Source organism: Chanodichthys erythropterus, chromosome 7 (assembly GCF_024489055.1).
Source record: "Chanodichthys erythropterus isolate Z2021 chromosome 7, ASM2448905v1, whole genome shotgun sequence".
Lineage (NCBI taxonomy): Eukaryota > Metazoa > Chordata > Actinopteri > Cypriniformes > Xenocyprididae > Chanodichthys > Chanodichthys erythropterus.
In genome coordinates, this window is record NC_090227.1 from 8,255,671 (window position 1) to 8,278,014 (window position 22,344).

Here is a 22,344-nt window from a genome sequence, read left to right on the forward strand (position 1 = left end):
TAGTAATTAAAAGATTTATCTTAAAATCTTTAATGGAAAATTGCTTGTATAAAGCTTAATTAAACAATTAAAAATTAATTTATACCTACATGATATTACACTGTACCCACATTGGACCAGCGGTTTAAAAATTGGATGGATGATTAAGCAGCAGGCGCCATCTTCTGGCAAGTTGCGGGAATTCATTCGGCATGCAAGTCTCACAGTGCATTATGGGTATACTCCTCAATTGTACACTTGTTCCTGCAGTGCATTGTGGGATTGAATTAGTGCACCTGATAACATCCGCTATGGTTTCGGACAGCACTACAAATGGCTGTGCCCTATAAAAGGGTATGGGGCGATTTTGGACACAGCTTTAGTTTTTTTTTTTTTTTTTTTTATGTAAATTTTCATTTAAGACATTTGCATAAAAACTTTGATTGGTCTAATTAAAAAATAAAAAGTAAGACTTGGCTATCTGCTAGTTGGTCATAGTATTTCTTAAGACAGGGGTTTTCAATTTTTAGATGCCACATACCTCTAAATATGAAACATGAGAGGGACACCCATCCTAAATATTAAGCAAATACTAAATATTAAGCATCTAAATAGTTTCTTGTATAAAGAACTAATTTGTACTGTGAAAAAAGTGCCCCCCCCCCCCCCAGCACTTGTCATACTCAAAGAAAAAAAAAAAGAGAAGGAAATATTCTGCTTTAAGAAAGCGAAGCCTTTTTTTTCAGTACTATTAAATCATTTACAGTATGATATTTTCATGAATTTAGCACCCCAGGTCTGATATGTTTTTAAATTATATTATTTAAACTATTTTTCAAGTATTTATGTCATAGTATTTATTGTACTACCTTTAATACATGATATTTTAAATAGAAAATCATAGAATTCATTTTGTATTACACTATTGACTAATAAGAATCCTTTGAGAAAAGTGAAAAGAGGGTTCCTGTTGAGAAAAACTACAGTTTCTGTTGACTGGCGAGCCTCTCTCCCAGTCTCCTGACCAGTTCTGCTAGCTCCTCTGTCTGACGGGACTTCTCCTCCAGGAGCTCATAGCGTAAACTTGAGATGTCCTGCTTTATCTCCTTTAGTTCCCCTTTAAGACACAAAGTCAAATGGATCATTACATGACCAACACATAACCAGAAGTTCATCCACCTAGAAAGGTAGTTCAATCTGAAACCACATTTTAGATAATAAAACTTTTTTTTTCCTTTTCCTTTTTTTTGGCTAAGTGCAAACTAAGGGTTTCATGCAAAGTTACAATGCATTTCCCCATAGATTTATTTTCTTTCAAGAGCTCTCACCAAGTGCTGTGATCTGTTTAATTAACACACAATTTCTGGTTTGGAACAATATGAGGGTGAGCAAATGATGGCACAATTGTAATTTTTGAGAAAATAAACAGGGTCCGTTTTGATTTCATGTTGACTTCAAGAGCAAAGCTTAAAGTGCCCCTATTATGCTTTTTCGAATATTACCTTTCATGTAGAGTGTAATATAGCTGCTTGTGAATGTAAAATGTCTGCAAAGTTTCAAAGACCAAAGAGCATGATAAAGTGCCGTAGAATGTCTTTTCAAAAGATGTAATATAAGTCTAAGGTGTCCCCTGAATGTGTCTGTGAAGTGTTATCTCAAAATACCCCATAGAGTTTTTTTAATTAATTTTTTTAACTGCCTATTTTGGGGCATCATTAACTATGCACCGATTCAGGCTGCGGCCCCTTTAAATCTCTCGCTCCCTGCCCTCCCGAGCTCTCGATTATAAGTGCAGTTATACAGTGCACAAACAAAGTTCACACAGCTAATATAACCCTCAAATGGATTTTTACAAGATTTATTTTATTTGGATGTTTACATTTGATTCTGAATGAGTTTGAGGCTATATGCTCTGTGGCTAACGGGCTAATGCTACACTGTTGGAGAGATTTATAAAGAATGAAGTTGTGTTTATGAATTATACAGACTGCAAGTGTTTAAAAATGAAAATAGTGACGGCTCTCGTCTCTTTACAGCAATGGCACAGCGAACTTCACATACTTTTGAAAATCCAGCTTTTAGTTGATCCTGATAAGTGCTCTGCACGGTTGTAAACACAACGGCTTCCTTCTTCCAGGCAGACCAATAAAAAGAATACGAAACACACGTCTCCCAGAAATCCAGTAGAATTCAACCAATCAGATGATGACTTAGAAACTGTAGTAACCAAAAGTGTTTCCCATTTTGTGTGCCTTATGCATCCGACGTTCAGCCAACGGTCCGTGGACAAAACGTCTGAGGCTGAGACTACGCTAAAACTGACGTCATCGTTAGTGTTCATTTCACTCTGTATACAAGTGCTGAGAAAGCTGAAATTTAGATACGGTAATGGGTGTTGCGTTTCTGACACACGCTGTATTTGGTAGACCAATCACAACAGATTGGGCCATCTGACCAATCAGAGCAGTGTAGGCTCACGTAAAGGAGGGAGAGACTGAGTCCTTGAAAAGCCCCAAACGTTTCAAACACTGTGAGAAAAAGAGGGAAGCTGTAATGTATATTGTGAGAAAATGTAAGTGTTTTTTGACCTTGGATGCATGTAAGTCTGTTGTAGAACAAAACTGGGAACTTTTAATACAGCACAAAATAAGGGCAATTTAAACATCAAAATGAATCAATTTTCTCATTCTGAACTCAAACCCCAATTAACTAGCTATACTCAGTGATTAACATTCTCATTCACAATGTTTCCTGTTTGATTCATTTTGCAACAGTCTAACTGACTTTGTGTGGATGTGTGCTGAAACACAGATATGTCTAGCGCATCATCAATACAACAGAAATTCACACTGTACCTTCATTAACTTCATCTCCCTCTTTGTCAGTCTGTGCTTTGATAACATATCGTTTGATTAGCCGTTTCATGATCCTCTGTGGATACAAAAAAAAAAAAAAAAAATAGCAGGAAATCTACACAGTTGTGTAGATTTAGTACAGGTATCACAAAATAAAGCCCTTCAGCATGAAATAAGACTGGTCAGAAATGTGTGTATTACCTGGTAGCGACTTGTATGAGGCGAATTCTTCTCACTGGACTCTTTTTGTTTACCTGACTGGGGGAAAAAATATTTCTTTGTGAATATTTAACCAAAAATATTTTGTTCTCTCAATAAATGAAAAGCTCCTCATGTTGTCTGGCCATTAGAGGGCACCAAATACCAATAAAAGGATTTCATTTTCATTGAGAACCCCACAGACAGACCATTATTATATAAATAAAACTGAAAGAAATGTTGTGAGAAAATCTCACGCATCAGATGCATTTTGAGTCATTTAAAGAGTCTCCCCTTCATCTCACCACATTGAGCTCTGTGTCTTCTTTCAGGTCCTCTTTGTGTCTGTGAAGGGGTATTAGCAGGAGCTGTTTGAGTTTTATAGCCAGGCTGATGACTGATTTGGGGCTGGGGATGAGGTTAAATGGCACAGGCAGCGTCCCTCCTTCCTCAAAGTAGGAGAACCACAGCTTAGCTCTGGCAAACTTCCACTCCACATCTGCATCATCCTGTCAAAAAGACATATTTTATGGTTTCATTGGAAAATGGCATACACTAATATCAGTGTATTTCCACATAGATACATATAGAGTGGCCCCTTCTTCCCTGTTTTTTTTTTCCTCAAAGTGTATGGGTGTCAGAGATTGTAAATCATAGAGATGGTCCCAATTGTGCACCGCTACACAGGTGCACATGCAAACACCCGTCCAAAATTACGAGGTGCTATAAGGCAATTTGCATTTTTGATCTTAACTTTGGAACTCTAAGGACTAGAAAATACATTTGTTTCCCCCAGAATCCATTGAGACAATTTTCCTAACAATGTACTTTTTCGAATTCCTCCTAGAAAAAAGAGTTTTGATTCGTCAAAGCATTGCAAAGTTATAATTTAATTAATTGGTCAGACAACGCCCATTTTTACGAGTTAACCTATAGCTGCTGAAAGCAATGTCCAAGCTTAACAAAACTTGACACAAAGACAACAGGACATTCTGAGGACGCACACAAAGTTTCATAAAATTGGGGGCGCCACAACTACACGGTGTGAAGAATTATTAGGCAAGTTGATTTTCTGATCATATTTTTTTTCCAAGCACATTTTACCAATTCCAATCCACATCAATCTTAATAACTACTATTAATATTGTTTTTAATCATTTATAAGTGATATATAATTGTTCATGAAGGCTGGAAATGAAAAATGCCCTATATTCAGGTGTGCAGAATTATGAGGCAGGTTTTCTTTTACAGATAAAATGAGCCAAAAAAGAGATTTAACTCAGACTGAAAAGTCAAAAATTATTAAATACTTATGAGAATGACGCAATACTAATGCAATACTAGAAATTGCAAAGTTAAAGCATGACCAAAGGACAGTGAAATGCTCATTTGGTCAGCAGGGTCATACAAAAACAGCTGGAGAAGAAAAGACACATGTTAACTGCAAAAGAATTAAGAATTAAGGTGAAGAATTAAGTGTGAAACATCAGGAACCCTTTAGTCTCCAGCGCCACCATTTCCCAGTACTGAAACCTACCTGGAGTCTCCAGAAGTGCAAGGTGTCAGGATCTCAGAGACTTAGGTTAGGTGAAGAATCCTAAAAAATGAAGTGTATTTTGAAGTGTTATAAAATACATGAAGACTGGGTTTTTATAGGCCTTATAGACAGACAGCTTGAGAGTGACTCCTGAAGGACCAGCACCACATCCTCTTGGACCACTGTTTGAAGAATTTATCTTCCAGAATCTGGCAGTAAGGTGTGGGAGTTCACTTTTAGTCCATCTCTTATCCTGAAATGTCCATCTTGCAGATGGTTCCTGATGGTTTCACACTTAATACTTCACCTTAATTCTTAATTATTTTGCAGTTAACATGTGTCTTTTCTTCTTCAGCTGTTTTTGTATGACCCCGCTGACCCAATGAGCATTTCACTTTCCAATGGTCATGCTTTAACTTTGCAATTTCTGGTATTGCATTAGTATTGCGTCCTTCTCATGAGTATTTAATAATTTTTGACTTTTCAGTCTGTTAAATCTCTTTTTTGGCTCATTTTATCTGTAAAAGAAAACCTGCCTAATAATTCTCATTCACAATGAATATTTTTTATTTTATTTCCAGCCTTCATGTACAATTATATTTCACTTATAAATGATTAAAAACAATATTAATAGTAGTTATTAAGATTAATGTGGTTTGGAATTGGTAAAATGTGCTTGGAAAAAAAATATGATCAGAAAATCAACTTGCCTAATAATTCTGCACACAGTGTAAAAAAAAAACATTATAACTCCACAACGTTTGATCCATAAACTGGTATGCATCTTCTTTGGCGGATGTTTTAACATATCCTCAAACATGACTCGATACATAAAACTAAGTTGTTTTGGATAAAAGCATCTGCTAAATGCATAATTGTAAATCACAAAAATGAATGTAGGAATATGATTGCACTAAAGAAAACAAAGCAAGTAGTATTTATAAAGATAAAGATCACACAAACATACTTTTAAGTAAACCATTCTACAAAAATAAGTTTAAAACTTAGATTTAAAATGATAAAACAAAGGTTTTATAATATTGAGATTTTATTTTGGATGACAGAAACCACAAAAATAATCTTAATTTTCAACTAGGTATTTGAAACCAACATAAAAATCCACTGCTAGAGAGAGCATTTGTGTAACTGGATTTTTGACTGATCATTGATATATAGAACATCAACATGTGACCACTAGCCCCAGTCTCCCTGTGTACTTAAGAAATAAATGACATGTAACTGGAATTTGTAGCTTCTGTAAATGCACTGATAAAACCATAGCATGCTAAAACAGTAAGGGGCAGTATGATTGGAACAGTTAAGTGTGTTGGCATATTAGTAATGGTCAACAAATAACAAGATCCCCAGATGGCAACAAAATGCATCAAAAAATAACTTCCTCTGTTTCCTGATCAGTCCTCCCTCCCTCTTATTATTAATGACGTTCTATTATTATATACTTTGCAGATATGTTTCATTCAGTGCATGAGCAATTTATATTCCACTGTTGGATGCTACTGTAATACATTGTGAACAGCCAGTTTTGACAAGTTTTTTCTGCACAGTGTACACAAACAGGCTGCAGTTTATGAGATAATCAATTTCTACTGTCACCAGAAAGGACATCCCATTACATTTCAACAAATGTAACAGTAATATAAAGGATCTGTATCTCATTTGAAAAGGACTATGAATGTGAAATGGTGGGGTCTGGACATTTACCCTTGGCCTGTACAATCCTATCCTAACGTCTGGTCGTTTCACAGATCTCATTTCATAATATGATTACCTCAATTTCCTGGAATGAGTTGTTGATCATGGCGATGAGCATGTTGAGTAAGACGATAACCATGGTAACGTTGTAGACTCCATAAAGTACATAGCCAATATTTTCAATGAATTTGTGCCCGTTGTTGATGACGACAGACTTGACCTCAGAAAGTCCAAAAATAGCCCAGAATAAAGTTTTAAAGCTCTCCTCCACACTGGAGAAGAAGAAGAAAAAACAGATGACTTCCTTTAGGTCTGGGGTGTGTTATATAATAGTATTTCATTCATCAATGTCAATTAAAAAAAAAAAAAATCAATAAAAGATTGCTGTGGCAAGGATAATTATTGCATACACATAAACATATGAATGTTTAAGAACATATACTGTATGTTTATGCCAATTTACTTAAAACTAAATTTGGTAACACTACAATAAGGTTCCATTTGTTAACATTTGTTAACTAGCATAACCAATGAAAAAATAGTTCTAAAGTTTTTAATAATCATAGTTAATATTCATTTCAGCATTTACTAATACATTATTAAAATCAAAAGTTGTATCTGTTAATATTATTTAATGTAACTGAGTTAACAAACTAACAAAAAACAGTTGTATTTTTATTAACTAACATTAACAAAGATTAACTTTTAACAAATGTATTGTGCATTGTTAGTTAATGCTATTTAGTGCATTAATGTTAACTAATAGAATAGAATAGAAATGCTTCTGCTGAAGACTGCTGAAGCAAATCAACATTTGTAAATGAGTAGTTTTATGTTTTTAATTTGATTATGCTGTTTGATTATGCTTCATGGGATTGTAGTTCTTTCCCTCACTAAAGCCATAAAGTACACAGTCTTGTACCTTTGTATTTTTGTCCGATTTTTCTAATACTTTTTTGCTTCAAATCGAATTTTGTAGTATTGTGATTCTCTTGGTTCATGGCTTATAACACTTTAATGAATACTTTTTTTAAAGTCCCTATGGGAAAAATGAATGGAAAAAAACACTTCTGGAACCAGCGCTGCTGGAAAAGGGGCCAGGCACTAATGCACTCTGTCTGTAAGCTTCAAGAACAACTCTTATAAATTTAGAAAATATACTTTTTGCAAATATACTTTCTCATCTGGGGAATTTTTTGATGACTCATCTTGTAGTCACAGTGGTATTTTGACCAAATCAAATGCTCTCTCAAATTAACCTACCTGTAATATAAGTTGTCTTTGACTAGGAATAGAAAGTAACAAATGATTCATGGCTCTGACTAAAGACTACAGTATGTTAAAAAAAAACTTTGCAACAAAGCTAAAAGTGATCGCTCACTTTTTCAGAGAAATATTTTTCAATTAATGTTCTCCATAGGCATATTTCCAATAAACAATTCTAATATACAAAACTGATGGTGGTAGAATGTCATTCAACCACAAGTTGTGGTATGTTTTGAACACAGATGGTGATAGAGAGTCCAGAAGTGCAGTAAACGGTAAAACTATTTGCTCTATTTGGGAATTCGCTCTTGAGAGCCCCAATCACCTCTGAGAGTATCAGAAAAGGCCAGTGAAATTGGCGTTCCGTAGCCGAGACGTTTTCTCATGAGACTAGTTTGGCGAAACTCACCTATATGGCCTAAAAGCTACAGTATGTACTAAATGGCAGTCCAATTTTGATTTCACATTCTTTAATGAATTCATTTTGAATTTAAATTAATTACTTATCTATTTCATATCGACCTGAGGCTTTTTAAATATCAAGAGCATGAAGAGTCCAAGACTCTTATTCACTCTCATGTCCACATGGACATGGTCGTGGTGTGGCAGTCATGATAACTGAATTTGCCAAACGCCTACATCCAGTATGTCCTAATGCATTGCTGCCAAGGCTCTGGGCATTTTGTAATCTTATAACGAATAAAGACATTGATGTGATACCATTACCAAGGAAGAGATAAACAATCATCAAAGGAATTAATGTCAATCAAACAGATATGTTCATTGCTTACGTTGTGAAAGCACCGTTTTGCTTTGCTCCACGATAGTATGAGTAGAGGTTAAACATTCCAATCATGAAGGCCACAAACACCATTATGAAGATCACCATGAATTTAAATATGTCTTTCACAGTCCTGCCCAGAGAGATCTGCAAGGGCCCAAAGCTTTCATTGGCCGGCAGGATGTACGCAATCCGAGAGAAGCTCAGAACCACTGCGATGGCATAAAGGCCCTCGGAGATCAGCTGAGGGTCTGAAGGAACCCAGTGGACACGAGCTGAAATATATAAAAAGGAAACTTGTAAAGGCTGAGAATCTGGTCTTTCAAAACACAGGTCTTTCAAAAGTCAAGCTGAAGGTATTCAACATGGAAAGTCATTGGTAGAAAAAGTGTGATCTGCTACATTGATGTTCCCACTTGTCTCCCATTTCATTAAAGGAAAAGTTCAACCAAAAATGAAAATTCTATCATTTACTCACCCTCAAGTTGTTCCAAACCTGTATGAATTTCTTTCCTCTGCTGAACACAAAAGTAGATATTTTGAAGAATATGGGTAACTAAACAGTTGATGGGGCCCACTGACTTCCACAGTATTTTTTCTTTCTATACTATGCAAGTCAATTTGGTCCATCAACTGTTTAGTTACCAACATTCTTCAAAATATCGTCTTTTGTATTAAGCAGAAGAAAGAAATTTACACAGGTTTGGAACAACCTGAGGGTGAGTAAATGATGACTGAATTTTTGGGTGAGCTATCCCTTTAACTCTTTCCCTGCCAGCATTTAAAAAAAAAAAAAAAAAAAAAAACTTTTTTAATAATTTTTTAAAAATGTCATGGCCCCAAGAATATTTTGCTGAATGAATGTGAATATAAAATATATCAAAAGAACAGAGCTTCTGCTTTAAAAAAAATTCTAGTTTCATGCATTCTTTTATCAACACTTAAATGTGGGGAAGTTTCATAAAAAAAGAACATAGATTGAGTAGATAGAGTCAACCAACACTCCCCAAAGCTTCAGTCTTATACCTCTTTGTAGGTCGACATTTCATTCAATAACATGAGGCAGTTTTGATCGGCTGTTCAGTTTAAATGCACATTCATAATAAGGAAGACAAGATAAATAGTGAAAGAAGCTGCATGTATGATCAACATTGCATAAAACAAAAAAAAAAATCTTTTGCAAAACCAATTTTCGCATTGTTAAAGTAATGTTATAGAAATCATAATCATCATTTATTTATTTGGCAGTTTTGATGCTCCATAGACCACATTCTTGAGATAATGTCAAATTAAAGTGATTTTAAAAAGGTTGCTATTGTTTTTTTTTGTTTTTTTTTTTGTATGTTTGTTTTTTTTGTTTTTTGTTTTTTGACATTTTCAACTTTCTTTAGTGTGTATTGTTGTTGTTTGAGCATGAAAAAGTTTTAGTGACTTCCGTTGGTAGTGTGTTGAAACTCGACCAATCAGAGCACAGTGCACTTTTTGGTAGGAGGGGCTTCTTAGAGACAGGATTAAACAGAGCATTACAGACAGACTGGGAAGAGAGGTGCTGCAAAAAAGTAAAATATGTGAAAAATAATGTGTTTTTGTGAACATTTAAGCATGAAACCCTAGTTAAGACCCCAAAATCAAGACTTTGAAAAGGGGCATAATAGGTCCCCTTTAAATGGACAAAGCATTATTTCTTCAGTAAAGCTTGACAGCAGTACTCACCAAGACGATAGTATTCTATCTCAAGGGGCAAGGTGATGTTTGATAGATCTGTGTAGTGCTTGTCGACGTAACTCTGAGCAACATTTGCATGCCAAAATGCCATAAATCTGGCAATGAAGGAAGTAACAAAAAGGGCCAGCATTCCAAAGTCCAGCAAATTCCAAGGCTCCAGCAGATATTCCCGAGGACCCTGAGACCATATTTCTTTGCATTCAGCCCAAATCATTCCTTTAATCAGAAGAGACAGATAATTAATTTATTATAAAAATATTTATGCACCCAGTCATTCAGTGCTTGATATTTTTAAGCAAACGGCTTGAGTCTGTAGTGAAATTATTTTTTTCTTTTCTAATTGAACAATATCACTTTTACAGATCATTTTTACAAATATTTCTAATATATTTTCATAGGGCAGATGTGGCAGATGTGACAGATGTTAGAGAGTTTGAAGAGTCGTGACCCTTCTGTGGATCATTGTGTTCTTGCAGCAGTCATTTGGGATTTATTTTAGTACATAGCTGTGGGAACTTTCCTTAAAGTTAATGTCTAATGTGTCATCTTTTACTCACCCTCATGTCATTCCAAACCCATATGTACTGGTCATACGGACTACTTTCATAGTGATTTTATGATGCTTTATTGTCTTTTTTGGAACTTACTCACCAATTGTCATTCTGCAAAAGTTCCGGTTGTGTTCCAAATATATATATATATATATATATATATATATATATAGGTTGGGAATGTCATGTGAGCAAGTAAATTATCTTATTAAGAATAAATGTCTGATTTGTTATTTCCGACCTATGACCCAGGAAATGATCAACATTTCCATCCAGGTAAAAGGTGTGGTCTTCATGCGGAACAATTGGGAGGGGTGGTCGTGGATGGTCATATTTGGTAAGAGAGTTGTCCCTTCAAAACGGTCAGCAGCGTTCATGATGAGAAGGCCAAGAAAGATTGTGAAGGAAGCTGCATGTGCCACAAATTTTAGGAAAGGACCACGTATGATCTTCCCCAACTTGAATTGAAAACAATGCACAAAACAAATAAAAAGTTGCATTGTTAAATGATTGATATTGTATTAATTCAAAAACAGCACAGTTAATATTAAGAATAAATCCATACACAATAATATTGTTCTTTTCTCGCTTATAATATTACGTAAGCATAACAGAAATTCAGTGCCATGGCTGGATTCACATTGGCTAAAGGTTAAGGTTATTGCAGTCTGACCTTGCTTGAGGGTGCTATCCAGTACAGTAAGGCCAGGATGGGAAGTCCAACCACCACCCCCAGAACCACAAGTAACTTGACAGCTGTGGTCTGCTGCCTGAGCCCAGACAGATTCTCATACCATATGGACAAAAGCTGCTGTTGGCAGTTTGGATGGGCTACAAACTGTGTAGGAGGCATAAAAGCAGGCAGAGATACAGTTAACAGATATGTTAATATTACTGTACTATTATCCACAGTAATGAAGCATTTGTATTTCAACACTTAAGGCAACTTAGTTGAATCAATTTGCCTAATAACTATATAATTTACTGAAAACTTTGTTCGCATTATTAATGTTTATTATGAGAGAGACACACCTTTTTCAGCTCATATTTGATGGCCAGTTTTAACCGAACTAGATTAGGTCTGTCGCTCTTGTCAAAGTGGCCACCTGTCTCTGTGTCTCCATTTAAAACGGCTTCCACCTCCTCTGTATTCCGACACAGATCCAGAAGTCCAACTACAAAATCCTTGCATTGCATAGACAGCTTCTTATAATCATTCTGTGAATGGAAATTAGCATAGATTTGTTGAAAATACACACAAGTATGATGAAAATTACTCCATTTTGACCCCAAACCTGAAGTATATGTTAAAGGTGAAAATTTAATTTACCTTGGCACAGTTAAATTAGAGTTCTGTACATGGAAATGACATACAGTGAGTCTCAAACACCATTGTTTCCTCTTTCTTATGTAAATTTGATTTGTGCAAAAGACCTCTGAAGAACAGGCGAATCTCTACATAACACCGACTGTGACGCAACAGTTGGATCATTAATATGTACACCCCCAACTTTTGCATATGCCAGCTCATGTTCAAGGCATTAGACAAGCCAGTATTAACGTCTGGAGCAGCACAGCCGAATCAACAGACTTTATGCAGGTAAGCAAGCAAGGACAACAGCGAAAAATGGCAGATGGAGCAATAATAACTGACATGATCCATGATATGATATTTTTAGTGATATTTGTAAATAGTTTTTTAAATGTTTCGTTAGCATGTTGCTAATGTACTGTTAAATGTTACCATCATTTCTTACTGTATTCACGGAGACCAGAGACGTCATTATTTTCATTTTTAAACACTTGCAGTCTGTATAATTCATAAACATAACTTAAATCTATATAAATCTCTCCAACAGTGTGTAATGTTAGCTTTAGCCCATTAGCCACACATAGGCTACTATCAAACTCATTCAGAATCAAATGTAAACATCCAAATAAATACCATACTTAAATGGACCGATATGCTGCATGACGAACACTTTGTAAAGATCCATTTTGAGGGTTATATTAGCTGTATGAACTTTGTTTATGCAATGTATTATAGAGCTGCGAGCGTGGGGAGCGCGAACATTTAAAGGGGACATGCACAGAATCGCCGCATTTTTAATTATGCCCCAAAATAGGCAGTTAAAAAATGTAATATTACAAAAAATCTATGGTGTATTTTGAGCTGAAACTTCACAGACACATTCAGGGGAAACCTTAGACCAGTGGTCTCAAACTGCCAGCCCGTGGGCCATTTACGGCCCGCCCTCCCCCTCTACCCGGCCCGCAACTGATCTCAAAAATAAAACATAATCCGGCTCGCTGAATTATTATTATTATTATTATTCTCTAGTTGCTACCTGTCTGATATGCAAAGAAAAAGTCCCTGTTCTATGGGGCATTCACATATCGTGTCACATAAGCGGCCGCGCCGCATTCTCTTTCTTTCCAATGCGCTTTCGCTCCAGTGGCGTCTGTCGTTGCTATGCAACCATGAGCCGCTCTCTCAACCGCGTCACTTCTATTATGAGCACGCTTGCCTAAATTACAATAAAAGCACGCGACTTTAAGCCCAGAGCGTCGAGCGGTTAAACCACCGAAACGCGTCCGATGCAGCCATTAAACGTTACCGATGCTCAAACGGCATCTTGGACAAATGCGCTGCCAGGTGTCTGTCAAGAAACAGAAGAGTGTACAAATGTATATATATATAGCTCCAGTTTTTTGTTTATTTCTGACCCCTCCACACCACAAGTGTTGATGTTTTTTTTCCTAAATTACAAATTTTTCCATGCACCTTGTTGGATGTGAGAAGTTGCACCAGACTATTGCAATTAATAGTATATTAGTAGTATTATATTAATATATTAGTAGTATTATATTAGTAATAGTATTATATAATTATATTACACTCTGTAACAATGAGAGACACACTGTTTACATTTAGTATGGTAAATAAAATATTTATAGTATAGGTATAAAGATATTTTAGAAGGCAAATTTGATGTAAATGAGAAATAATGCAAAGGAAAGTAAATTTTCTGAAATGTTGCGCTTTCTTGCACTTGAATGTTAATATGGCCCTCCTATGAGGTGTCAATCACAGAAACGGCCCCCCGCCAATTTGAGTTTGAGACCCCTGCCTAAGACTTACATCTTGTGAAAAAGGGTTCTAGGGCACCTTTAAAATAAAAGGTATTTCAAGTAAATTTCTACAGAGTCCCACACATGACATGTGGACAAAAATATAAATACTGTGGCCATGAATTAATATTTCGTTCCCACAACTTGAGAATTATTTTCCTCGTTTTAGTAAATCATGGCTACACAGTTGTCTCATTTGATTTAACTAAAACAAGGTAACAGTTATCACAACATATCACAACTTCTTAATTTGTCACAAATTCCTAATTCGTGGCCAAGATTTAACTAAAAAGAGGGGCCAAATTTGTAAAAATGGCCACAATTTGTTAGGTACACCTTGCTAGTACCAGGTTGGAGCCCCTTTTGCCATCAGAACTGCCTTAATTATTAGTGGCATAGATTCAACAAGTTGCTGGAAACATTCCTCAGAGATTTTGGTCCATATTGACATGATAGCATTACGCAGTTGCTGCATATTCGTCGGGTGCACATCCATGATGCGAATCTCCCATTCACCAATTCATAACGGTGCTCTATTAGATTGAGATCTTGTGACTGCGGAGGTCATTTGAGTATATTGTTATATTAAAAAAAAACAGTTTGAGATGATTCAAGCTTTGTGACATGGTACATTATCCTGCTGGAAGCAGCCATCAGAAGATGAGTACACTTTACTCATAAAGGAATGAACATGGTCAGCAACAATACTCAGTTAGTCTGTGGCATTTAAATGATGCTCAATTGGTACTAAGGGGCCCAAAGTGCACCAAGAAAATATCCCCCAAACCATTACACCATCTTCAGAAGCCTAAACCATTGATACAATGCAGAATGGATCCATGCTCTCATGTTGTTTACGGCTAATTCTGCCCCTACCATCTGAATGTTGCAGCAGAGATCAAGACTCATCAGATCAGGCAATGAATTTTCAATATTAATATTGTTCATACTCAGGGTAAGTGATTTGAACAATCTGATATCTGAATAGAGACTGTAAGCAATCTCCATGAACAGAAACCACCTGACAACACCAAACACCCAGAACACCCTGGCCCTGCAAACATCCAAATTAACCTAGAAACCATCCTCTAATGCTACAGCAACCCCCAAAATAATGTTGACATACTGTAGGTGAGCGCCACTCACTTAATGACTTAATGAAAGATATTGTAAAGTGTTACAAAAACATTTCGTGGCAGAATTACGGTCACAGCCAGAGATTGCCACCTATGATTATCCTTAATGGTTGGAAACTGAATGCAACTGGCATGTGATTATGCACATGTCATAGCAGATAATAGTTATGTTTTTTCTTTCTTTCTAGAGAACCATCTTACCATCTGTTTAAGACTGAATCTGCATACAAAACCTTACACCCATCAAAATTAATATAAGCAAGAAGAGAAAATCCACCCACTCTAAGGCAAAGGCTGCAGACTCACTAACTACCAAGCAAGACTGCACACCCACATCCATATGCACTCTGCATAAAAAGTTAAAAGAAAAAAACCTGAATCAGATTTCTTAAACCTATTAATTGCTTGTCTTTTTACTAATTTACTTCCAGCCTGATGTTGATAATAACCTATATCTACTGATTTTACCCAATGAAATGTTTGGACAAACCCGTTCTTCTTTACTGTGTTGACAATGACATATAACCTATTGAAAAAGTAAGTTGGGATGGGAAATATCACATTCTTCCATGTTCCATAATTTAGAGAACCTATTATGCTTTTTTACCTTTCCTTTAGTATGTATCTGTTTGTGCATGTAAACAATCTGCAAAGTTACAAGCCACAAAGTCCACGCGTAAACCGCTCTGACAGAAAACACTCACCTGAAACACCTTGTTCGCAATCCTGCCATTATTTCCATGACGTGATTACTTCACCATTTGCATAAATTAATTATTAGGCCAGGAAGAGTTTATGACAAGTTGAGGAAACTTATTTTTTTTTGTTTTTGTTTTTTACTTAGAGGGAAAAACATTTACCTGGACTTCCACTTTGTTTTCTCACCATTTTTCTAACTACTGCTTCTTGAACCGTGCAGTTGAATGCAGTGTGTTAACGGACATACCGTTTTTACTGTGATTTAGAGAAATAACAGTTATAAAATCACATCTGAAATGTAAGAGATGTATAAAATAAAATAAAAAAACTTCCACTTGTAAATGACCTGCTCAGGTTGTGCTAGCGAGACTGTCATTATCAGACTTGGCTCAAATTGATAATGTAACTCCCCTTACCGATTATGTAACAACGTAAATTATAAGAAAAAGAATGAATTTTTTTAACATTAAATTATGTTAACCTATTCTAGTAGACCTACTGAACAAAATTATAAACTTGTAAATGAGAATAATAGGGGCCCTTTAATAATAGGACCTCTATTTTCTCTTCCTTTATACTATTATGTATGGTGGCCCAGTAGTGCACAACACAACAAAATTAAAGCAAACATAAGTTCACAACACAACGAAATAAAGCCACAACACAAAGGAAACAAGCCACAACACAAAGGAAACAAGCCACAACACAAAGGAAACAAGCCACAACACAACGGAATAAAGCCACAAAACAACGGAATAAAGCCACAACACAACGGATACAAGCCACAACACAACGGATACAAGCCACAACACAACGGATACAAGCCACAACACAACGGATACAAGCCACAACACAACGGATACAAGCCACAACACAACGGATACAAGCCACAACACAACGGATACAAGCCACAACACAACGGATACAAGCCACAACACAACGGATACAAGCCACAACACAACGGATACAAGCCACAACACAACGGAATAAAGCCACAACACAACGGATACAAGCCACAACACAACGGATACAAGCCACAACACAACGGATACAAGCCACAACACAACGGAAACAAGCCACAAAACAACGGAATAAAGCCACAACTCAACTAAATAAAGCCACAACACAAAGGAAACAAGCCACAAAACAACGGAATAAAGCCACAACACAACGGAAATGCTCCCGACCACTTAGGGACTCTCAGAGCTCGGTAATATTAGTATTCTATGCCACTGTTCTATAAAGTCGACAGTCTTACAAAGATATCAATACGATTAGTTTTAAGTATGTAAACATTGTATATCGACATGAAATATTAATAAAAAAAATCAACTATAGCAACTACCACAATAGCTTCATATCATGTATACTTGTGAATGACACAATACCACGAAGCATGATGAAGGGAACATCCACCAATTCCACCAAGTCGTTAAAACGTATAATTTGTATTCATTACAATGACTTTGTTTAACATTTAAAAACAGACATGTTCAAATGGAATTTGAATATTTTGTTTTTAAATGTTATTAGTAATTTTAATGAATACAAATTATACGTTTTAACCACTTGGTGGAATTGGCAGACGTTCCCTTCACCATGCACAGTGGTAGCGCGTCAAATCATTCACAGGTACAAATATGAAGCTATTTTGCACGTAGGTGATTTTGAATTAATATTTCATGTCGATATACGGTGGCTACATACTGTTAAAACTAATCGTGGTATTGATATTACTGCCGACTCTATAGAACATTGGCAAGGAAAACTAACTTTACCGAGCTCTGAGAGCCCCCTAGTGGTTGGGAGCATTTCCGTTGTGTTGTGGCTTTATTTCATTGTGTTGTGGCTTTATTTCATTGTGATGTGGCTTTATTCCGTTGTGTTGTGGCTTTATTCCGTTGTGTTGTGGCTTTATACCATTGTGTTGTGAACTTATGTTTGCTTTTTTAATTTTGTTGTGTTGTGCACTACTGGGCCACCATAATTATGCCTACCTTAAACTCTTTTTCTATGTTGGCCAGTACTGCCAGTTCATTGCTGAGCTCTAGAGCCGTCAGTACTGGGTCCTCACTGGACAGGGACAGGTAGGCGGGGCTAGCCAGCCCTTTGTAGGCATTGATTCTGGAACGGGAATGGCTAAAAGAGTCATGCCTCTGGTGATAAAGACAGCTGTTGCATTTGCAGAAGTAGTCATGTGGGCGCGCAATGCGGGCACCCTTCCTTAGCAGAATGTGCACAATTTCGTATTCGTGGCAATGAGAAGCTAGTATAATGGGTGTAATATCATGGGAAAACCGAGTGCCATCCTCATCATAGGCGAAGAAGTCGTCTTGTGTCTCTGCCTGGAGGGGGCTGCTTGTAAGTTTGGTTGTGTCTGCAAAGGCCTGGTGGCCCAAAATGGCCTCCACAATACGAATGTATCCTTTACTTATGGCTAAAAGCAAAGCATCACCTATCCTGGCCAGGTTCTCCTTTTTCAGCAAGAGTTCTGTAACTTCTAGGTGCTCATTGGCAACCGCAAGCTGCAATGCACTCTGGCCCATGTAGTCCACACAGTTGACATTAAGTTCTGGAAGTTCTTCTAGCATCCTACGGATGACAGGGATATTTCCATACTCAGCCGCCTCTAGGAAACGCTCTTCAGTTGAGGACAAACTATTGTAACGGGCGTTAAACATGTAGGCCGGTCTTCGTGTAGCCATGCGCCGGCTCTTAGCCAATGCGTGCCTCTGAATGTCATCATTGCTCCACCTAGTCCGACAGAGAGAAAATCAAAATCACAAACTTGTTTAAAACAAAGTATTGGTAAGTGAACAGGGGGGTGAGGTGAGAAACAACAGGGGCCGGGTAAACATGATGCATACAATAACGATCTGGCACAGGACATTTGCTGAAGCACCCATGCCATTTTAGCTTGATTCTAAAAATCTTCGAGCTTTTCAATTGTGATTCATGTTTCATTCCCAAGCACTTCACATCGCAAGTGCCATGCTGTACCAGGGGAGCTATTGAGCAAGTTTACTATATCAGAAAATCCATATGGAGCTATTAATGTGATGCAAATGTCAAAATGTATTAGTTTACAAATCATAAACTATGGTAAAAGTGTTTATGAGGTCATTATATAGTATTGTGCCACGAACCACACAAAATAAGTTGATAAACTTTTGCTGTACTAATAATTTGTTTGAAAAGGAATACAAGTTTTTTTTTTTTTTTACTGCCACTAGTGGTCAATTTTGCTAAAAACTGCAGTTAATTGTATAGTATGTATGTTTGTGGAGTCTTGCAAAAAGAGGCATATTATGAATTATATAATATGATTATAAATATTATTGTATATTTTAAACATGTATTTAAAAATATATTTTCCCTTTAAATAGCTACTTCGAATTATAAGTAGCCTGTTAGCTTGACCCGTTAATGTTTAGCTGTATATCATCCTCACGGGTTTCCAAGGTTGAGTGTTTAGAATGAAGAGGTTTCATGCCATGTTCATAGTTAATGTGATGAACTACACCTGTGATTACCCTGATAGGACAACTGTGTGAATTTGAAAAGAACTGCAGTTCATACAGTCTATATATAAAATAAATATATATAGCACAGCATAAATGAGTACACCCCCTCTGAACAAATACAAAAGATGCATTTTCTTTATGATCACTAATACAATTCATGGAAAGATGGCAAAACTAAAATGTATTAAACATATACATAATAAAAACTGAGAAATATATGTCATTAAAGCTGCAGTAGGTAACTTTTGTAAAAATGTATTTTTTACATATTTGTTAAACCTGTCATTATGTCCTGACAGTACAATATGAGACAGATAATCTGTGAAAAAAATCAAGCTCCTCTGGTTCCTCCCAGTGGTCCTATTGCCATTTGCAGAAATACACCGCTCCCGGTAAGAAACAACCAATCAGAGCCAGGAGGAGTGTCTTAGCAGTGTCAATCAAGCTCGCGTGCGCGCCGATCTCGCCCCTCTCATGCACAGCGCCAGCGCATACAGGCGTTCAAATTCAAGATTACCGGTGTGCCGCAGCTTTGCTTATGCCGGACAAACAATGCAAACTGCCAATTCCTCGAGTGGCACCTGCTCATAAAATAAAGACGGGTCAATGGAAAAAGACAGATGACGATGATAAAAAGCCAAAAAGAAAGAATTAGATAGAGCCCGAAATAAAACGAGGGTAAATATCGGAGTGGCTTTTCCGAGGTGGAGGGAGCTACGTGTCCTGAAAGGATTAAAAACCGATGCAGAGTCAGCCACATTTCTGCTTGACGAGTAAGTATCCCTGCTTGATTTGTTTCGTTTTTTAAGAACTACACAACTAAGATTATTTCAAAACAGGCCTGCCCGTCCCCTGCCTGATGCTTCCTCTTCTCCCCGCCCGTTGACTCCTCAAAGTCGCTGTGGGTGTGGATTCCTCGTCGGAGCCCATTGACTCGGTGTCAAAACTCTAGCCGCATAACATACAGATAATATGTCACGCACTGTGCAAAGCAACTATTGAAACCTACTAATTCACTGGCTTGTCATGTTGCTGAAATAATGTACTAGCAAACCTTATTTAGCATTACATATCGATAGAATAATTACTTGCATACTGTAACGTTAGTTACCGTTAGCTATATTATCATACTAGCTATTTATTACTTATAGAAATAGTGCAATGTCATATAGTTACATTACATGTATTGCAAAATACGTAATGTTTTGAGGACCAAGTTTGTAGTCAAAGTATGGGCAGGCCATAGTCAGTGTAAATCATATTGATGATGTTTCGTCTGTACCAGCGAATGTGCCATAACTGTTTATCCGCCTTACTAGCCTGCGCGTTCACGGCAGAATTTTTTTTTACATTTTCTTTTATTTAGTAACTTTTAGGAGGGTGTACTCATTTTTTGCTATCACCTTGATAAGAAAATCTTATTTTCCTGAATAATTTTGACATGCATCTTTGGTAATTGATTAAGCAGACTTGCTGGAACATTATCTCTAAAGAATCATAACATGTCTTCTAAGTAATTGAGTAAGTGCTGACTTTCAGAAGTACACTGTTCACTGTACACAGATGAGATGTTTATAATCTCTTTTTCAGTTTATACTTGAATCAATGTTAATGGATCTAAAATGCTTATTAATTTAAAACAACAACAACAACAACAACATTTTAAATGTGAAACATCTGAGCTTTACCAAATTACAGAGTTGTTTAATATGTTGTTGAAAAAACCGGGTAACAAATGTATATGTCAGACAAAGAATACAGGATGAAAATGTGCCTAAATGATTGCATTTAAATTGCCTAATTTTGTTTGAAACATTTTGTTTGTTTCCGTAGCAATAACAGCGCTGAATCAGAGATTGATGAGCCCTCCCACACAATGCTGTCTTGGTTAATCAAGAAAATAATCATTTCAGAAGTCAAGGGGCATTAACTACTGTTAGATAAATCAGATAAATGTTCTCTTCTTTACACCTAAATCTGTATATTCCCTTTAAAATTCAAGACAAGAACAACTATATCTTCATCTTTGTATTTTGAGTGATAATAATAATAATAATAATAATAATAATGCATTTTATTTTAGGCGCCTTTCAAATCACTCAAGGTCAAGAAAAAGCAACAAGAACAATATTAAAATAATAAATAACAGTAAATGCCAATAACCGAAGTAAAATGCAGCAATTACAAAACATGACAGCTATAAGAATAACAAAAAACAAAAGTGCTAGACTTGAGTGCAAACAGTAATCATGAAGGATAAGCTTCTGAATAAATGAGTCTTAAGAAGTTTAACTTTAAATTAGATAACGAGAGATATTAATCCTAAAAAAAAAAAAAAAAAAAAAAAAAAATACTAAAACAAAAACAAACAAAAAAAACAACCCCAGGCCAGAATAGACTGTATATGAGTGGCTAAATCTTTTTTGATCTTGGATCAAATGTGTCACAGATTTACAAAAATCCATAACATGATGAAAAACTAACTGATCCTTCAAATACAAACCACATAAAGACAGATGAAAGAGAAAAGAAAGAAAAAAACATTTGAATCTTTGACTCAAAATGTGGTATAGTTACTGAGATTTCATGCTTGTGACAAATTCTCTGAGTGACAACTAGCCCCAGTCTGTTTTAATACAAAAAAATATATATATAAAATAAATAAATAAATCCCAAAATCACATCATAATGTTAAGCTATTCCAGTCCTAACACATTATTATAATACAGTAGGCCCAAATTATAATGTTTGTCTGAAAATAGTCATATGTGACGACAGAGTTATTAAAGTTATGTCATTTCTTTATAATTCAATATCAATGTTTAAGATCAATACATCTGTACATGTAACATGGGTGTCAATCATTTATCTTACGTTATGTGCAGCTGAATCATTAAAAAAATACAATAACAAAAATCAGGAAAACAATGAAAGGTTATGAAAAAAATATTGGTAAAACTTTGTTTAACTTTGTTAATGTTGTAACATGTCTATGCATCTCCAAAATGTCCAAAAAACAGAACTCACCTCTTGCAATACCGTGGCAAAGGATACTTTTCAAAGTCGGTGTTCATCCGTTGATGAACAGAAGTGTGTTTGACAGAAGTGTGGTCACTGGACATCGGTTTGCTGTCTTCATGAATCTCTCACCTATACTGGTGCGCACGAAAGAGCCGCTCACATTAGGAATTGATGTGATCCTGCAAAGTTGAGCAAAATTCTTCTCAAACTATTTTTCATTAAATATG

The 22,344-nt window shown here is 36.1% G+C and overlaps 1 protein-coding gene across 1 annotated transcript; it reads right to left on the minus strand.

The window, feature by feature from the left end:
* Positions 1–701: 701 nt before the first annotated feature.
* On the minus strand, positions 702–22,303 carry trpc6b (transient receptor potential cation channel, subfamily C, member 6b). The gene is made up of 12 exons (XM_067388974.1): positions 22,124–22,303; positions 17,570–18,326; positions 11,638–11,823; positions 11,279–11,443; positions 10,847–11,063; positions 10,043–10,270; positions 8,340–8,604; positions 6,359–6,554; positions 3,338–3,541; positions 3,036–3,092; positions 2,835–2,910; positions 702–1,096 (listed from the first exon to the last, which is right to left on the minus strand). Exons 1-12 carry the CDS (start codon positions 22,216–22,218, stop codon positions 960–962), a joined length of 2,583 nt encoding a protein of 860 aa, XP_067245075.1. The 5' UTR covers positions 22,219–22,303; the 3' UTR covers positions 702–959.
* Positions 22,304–22,344: the final 41 nt, after the last annotated feature.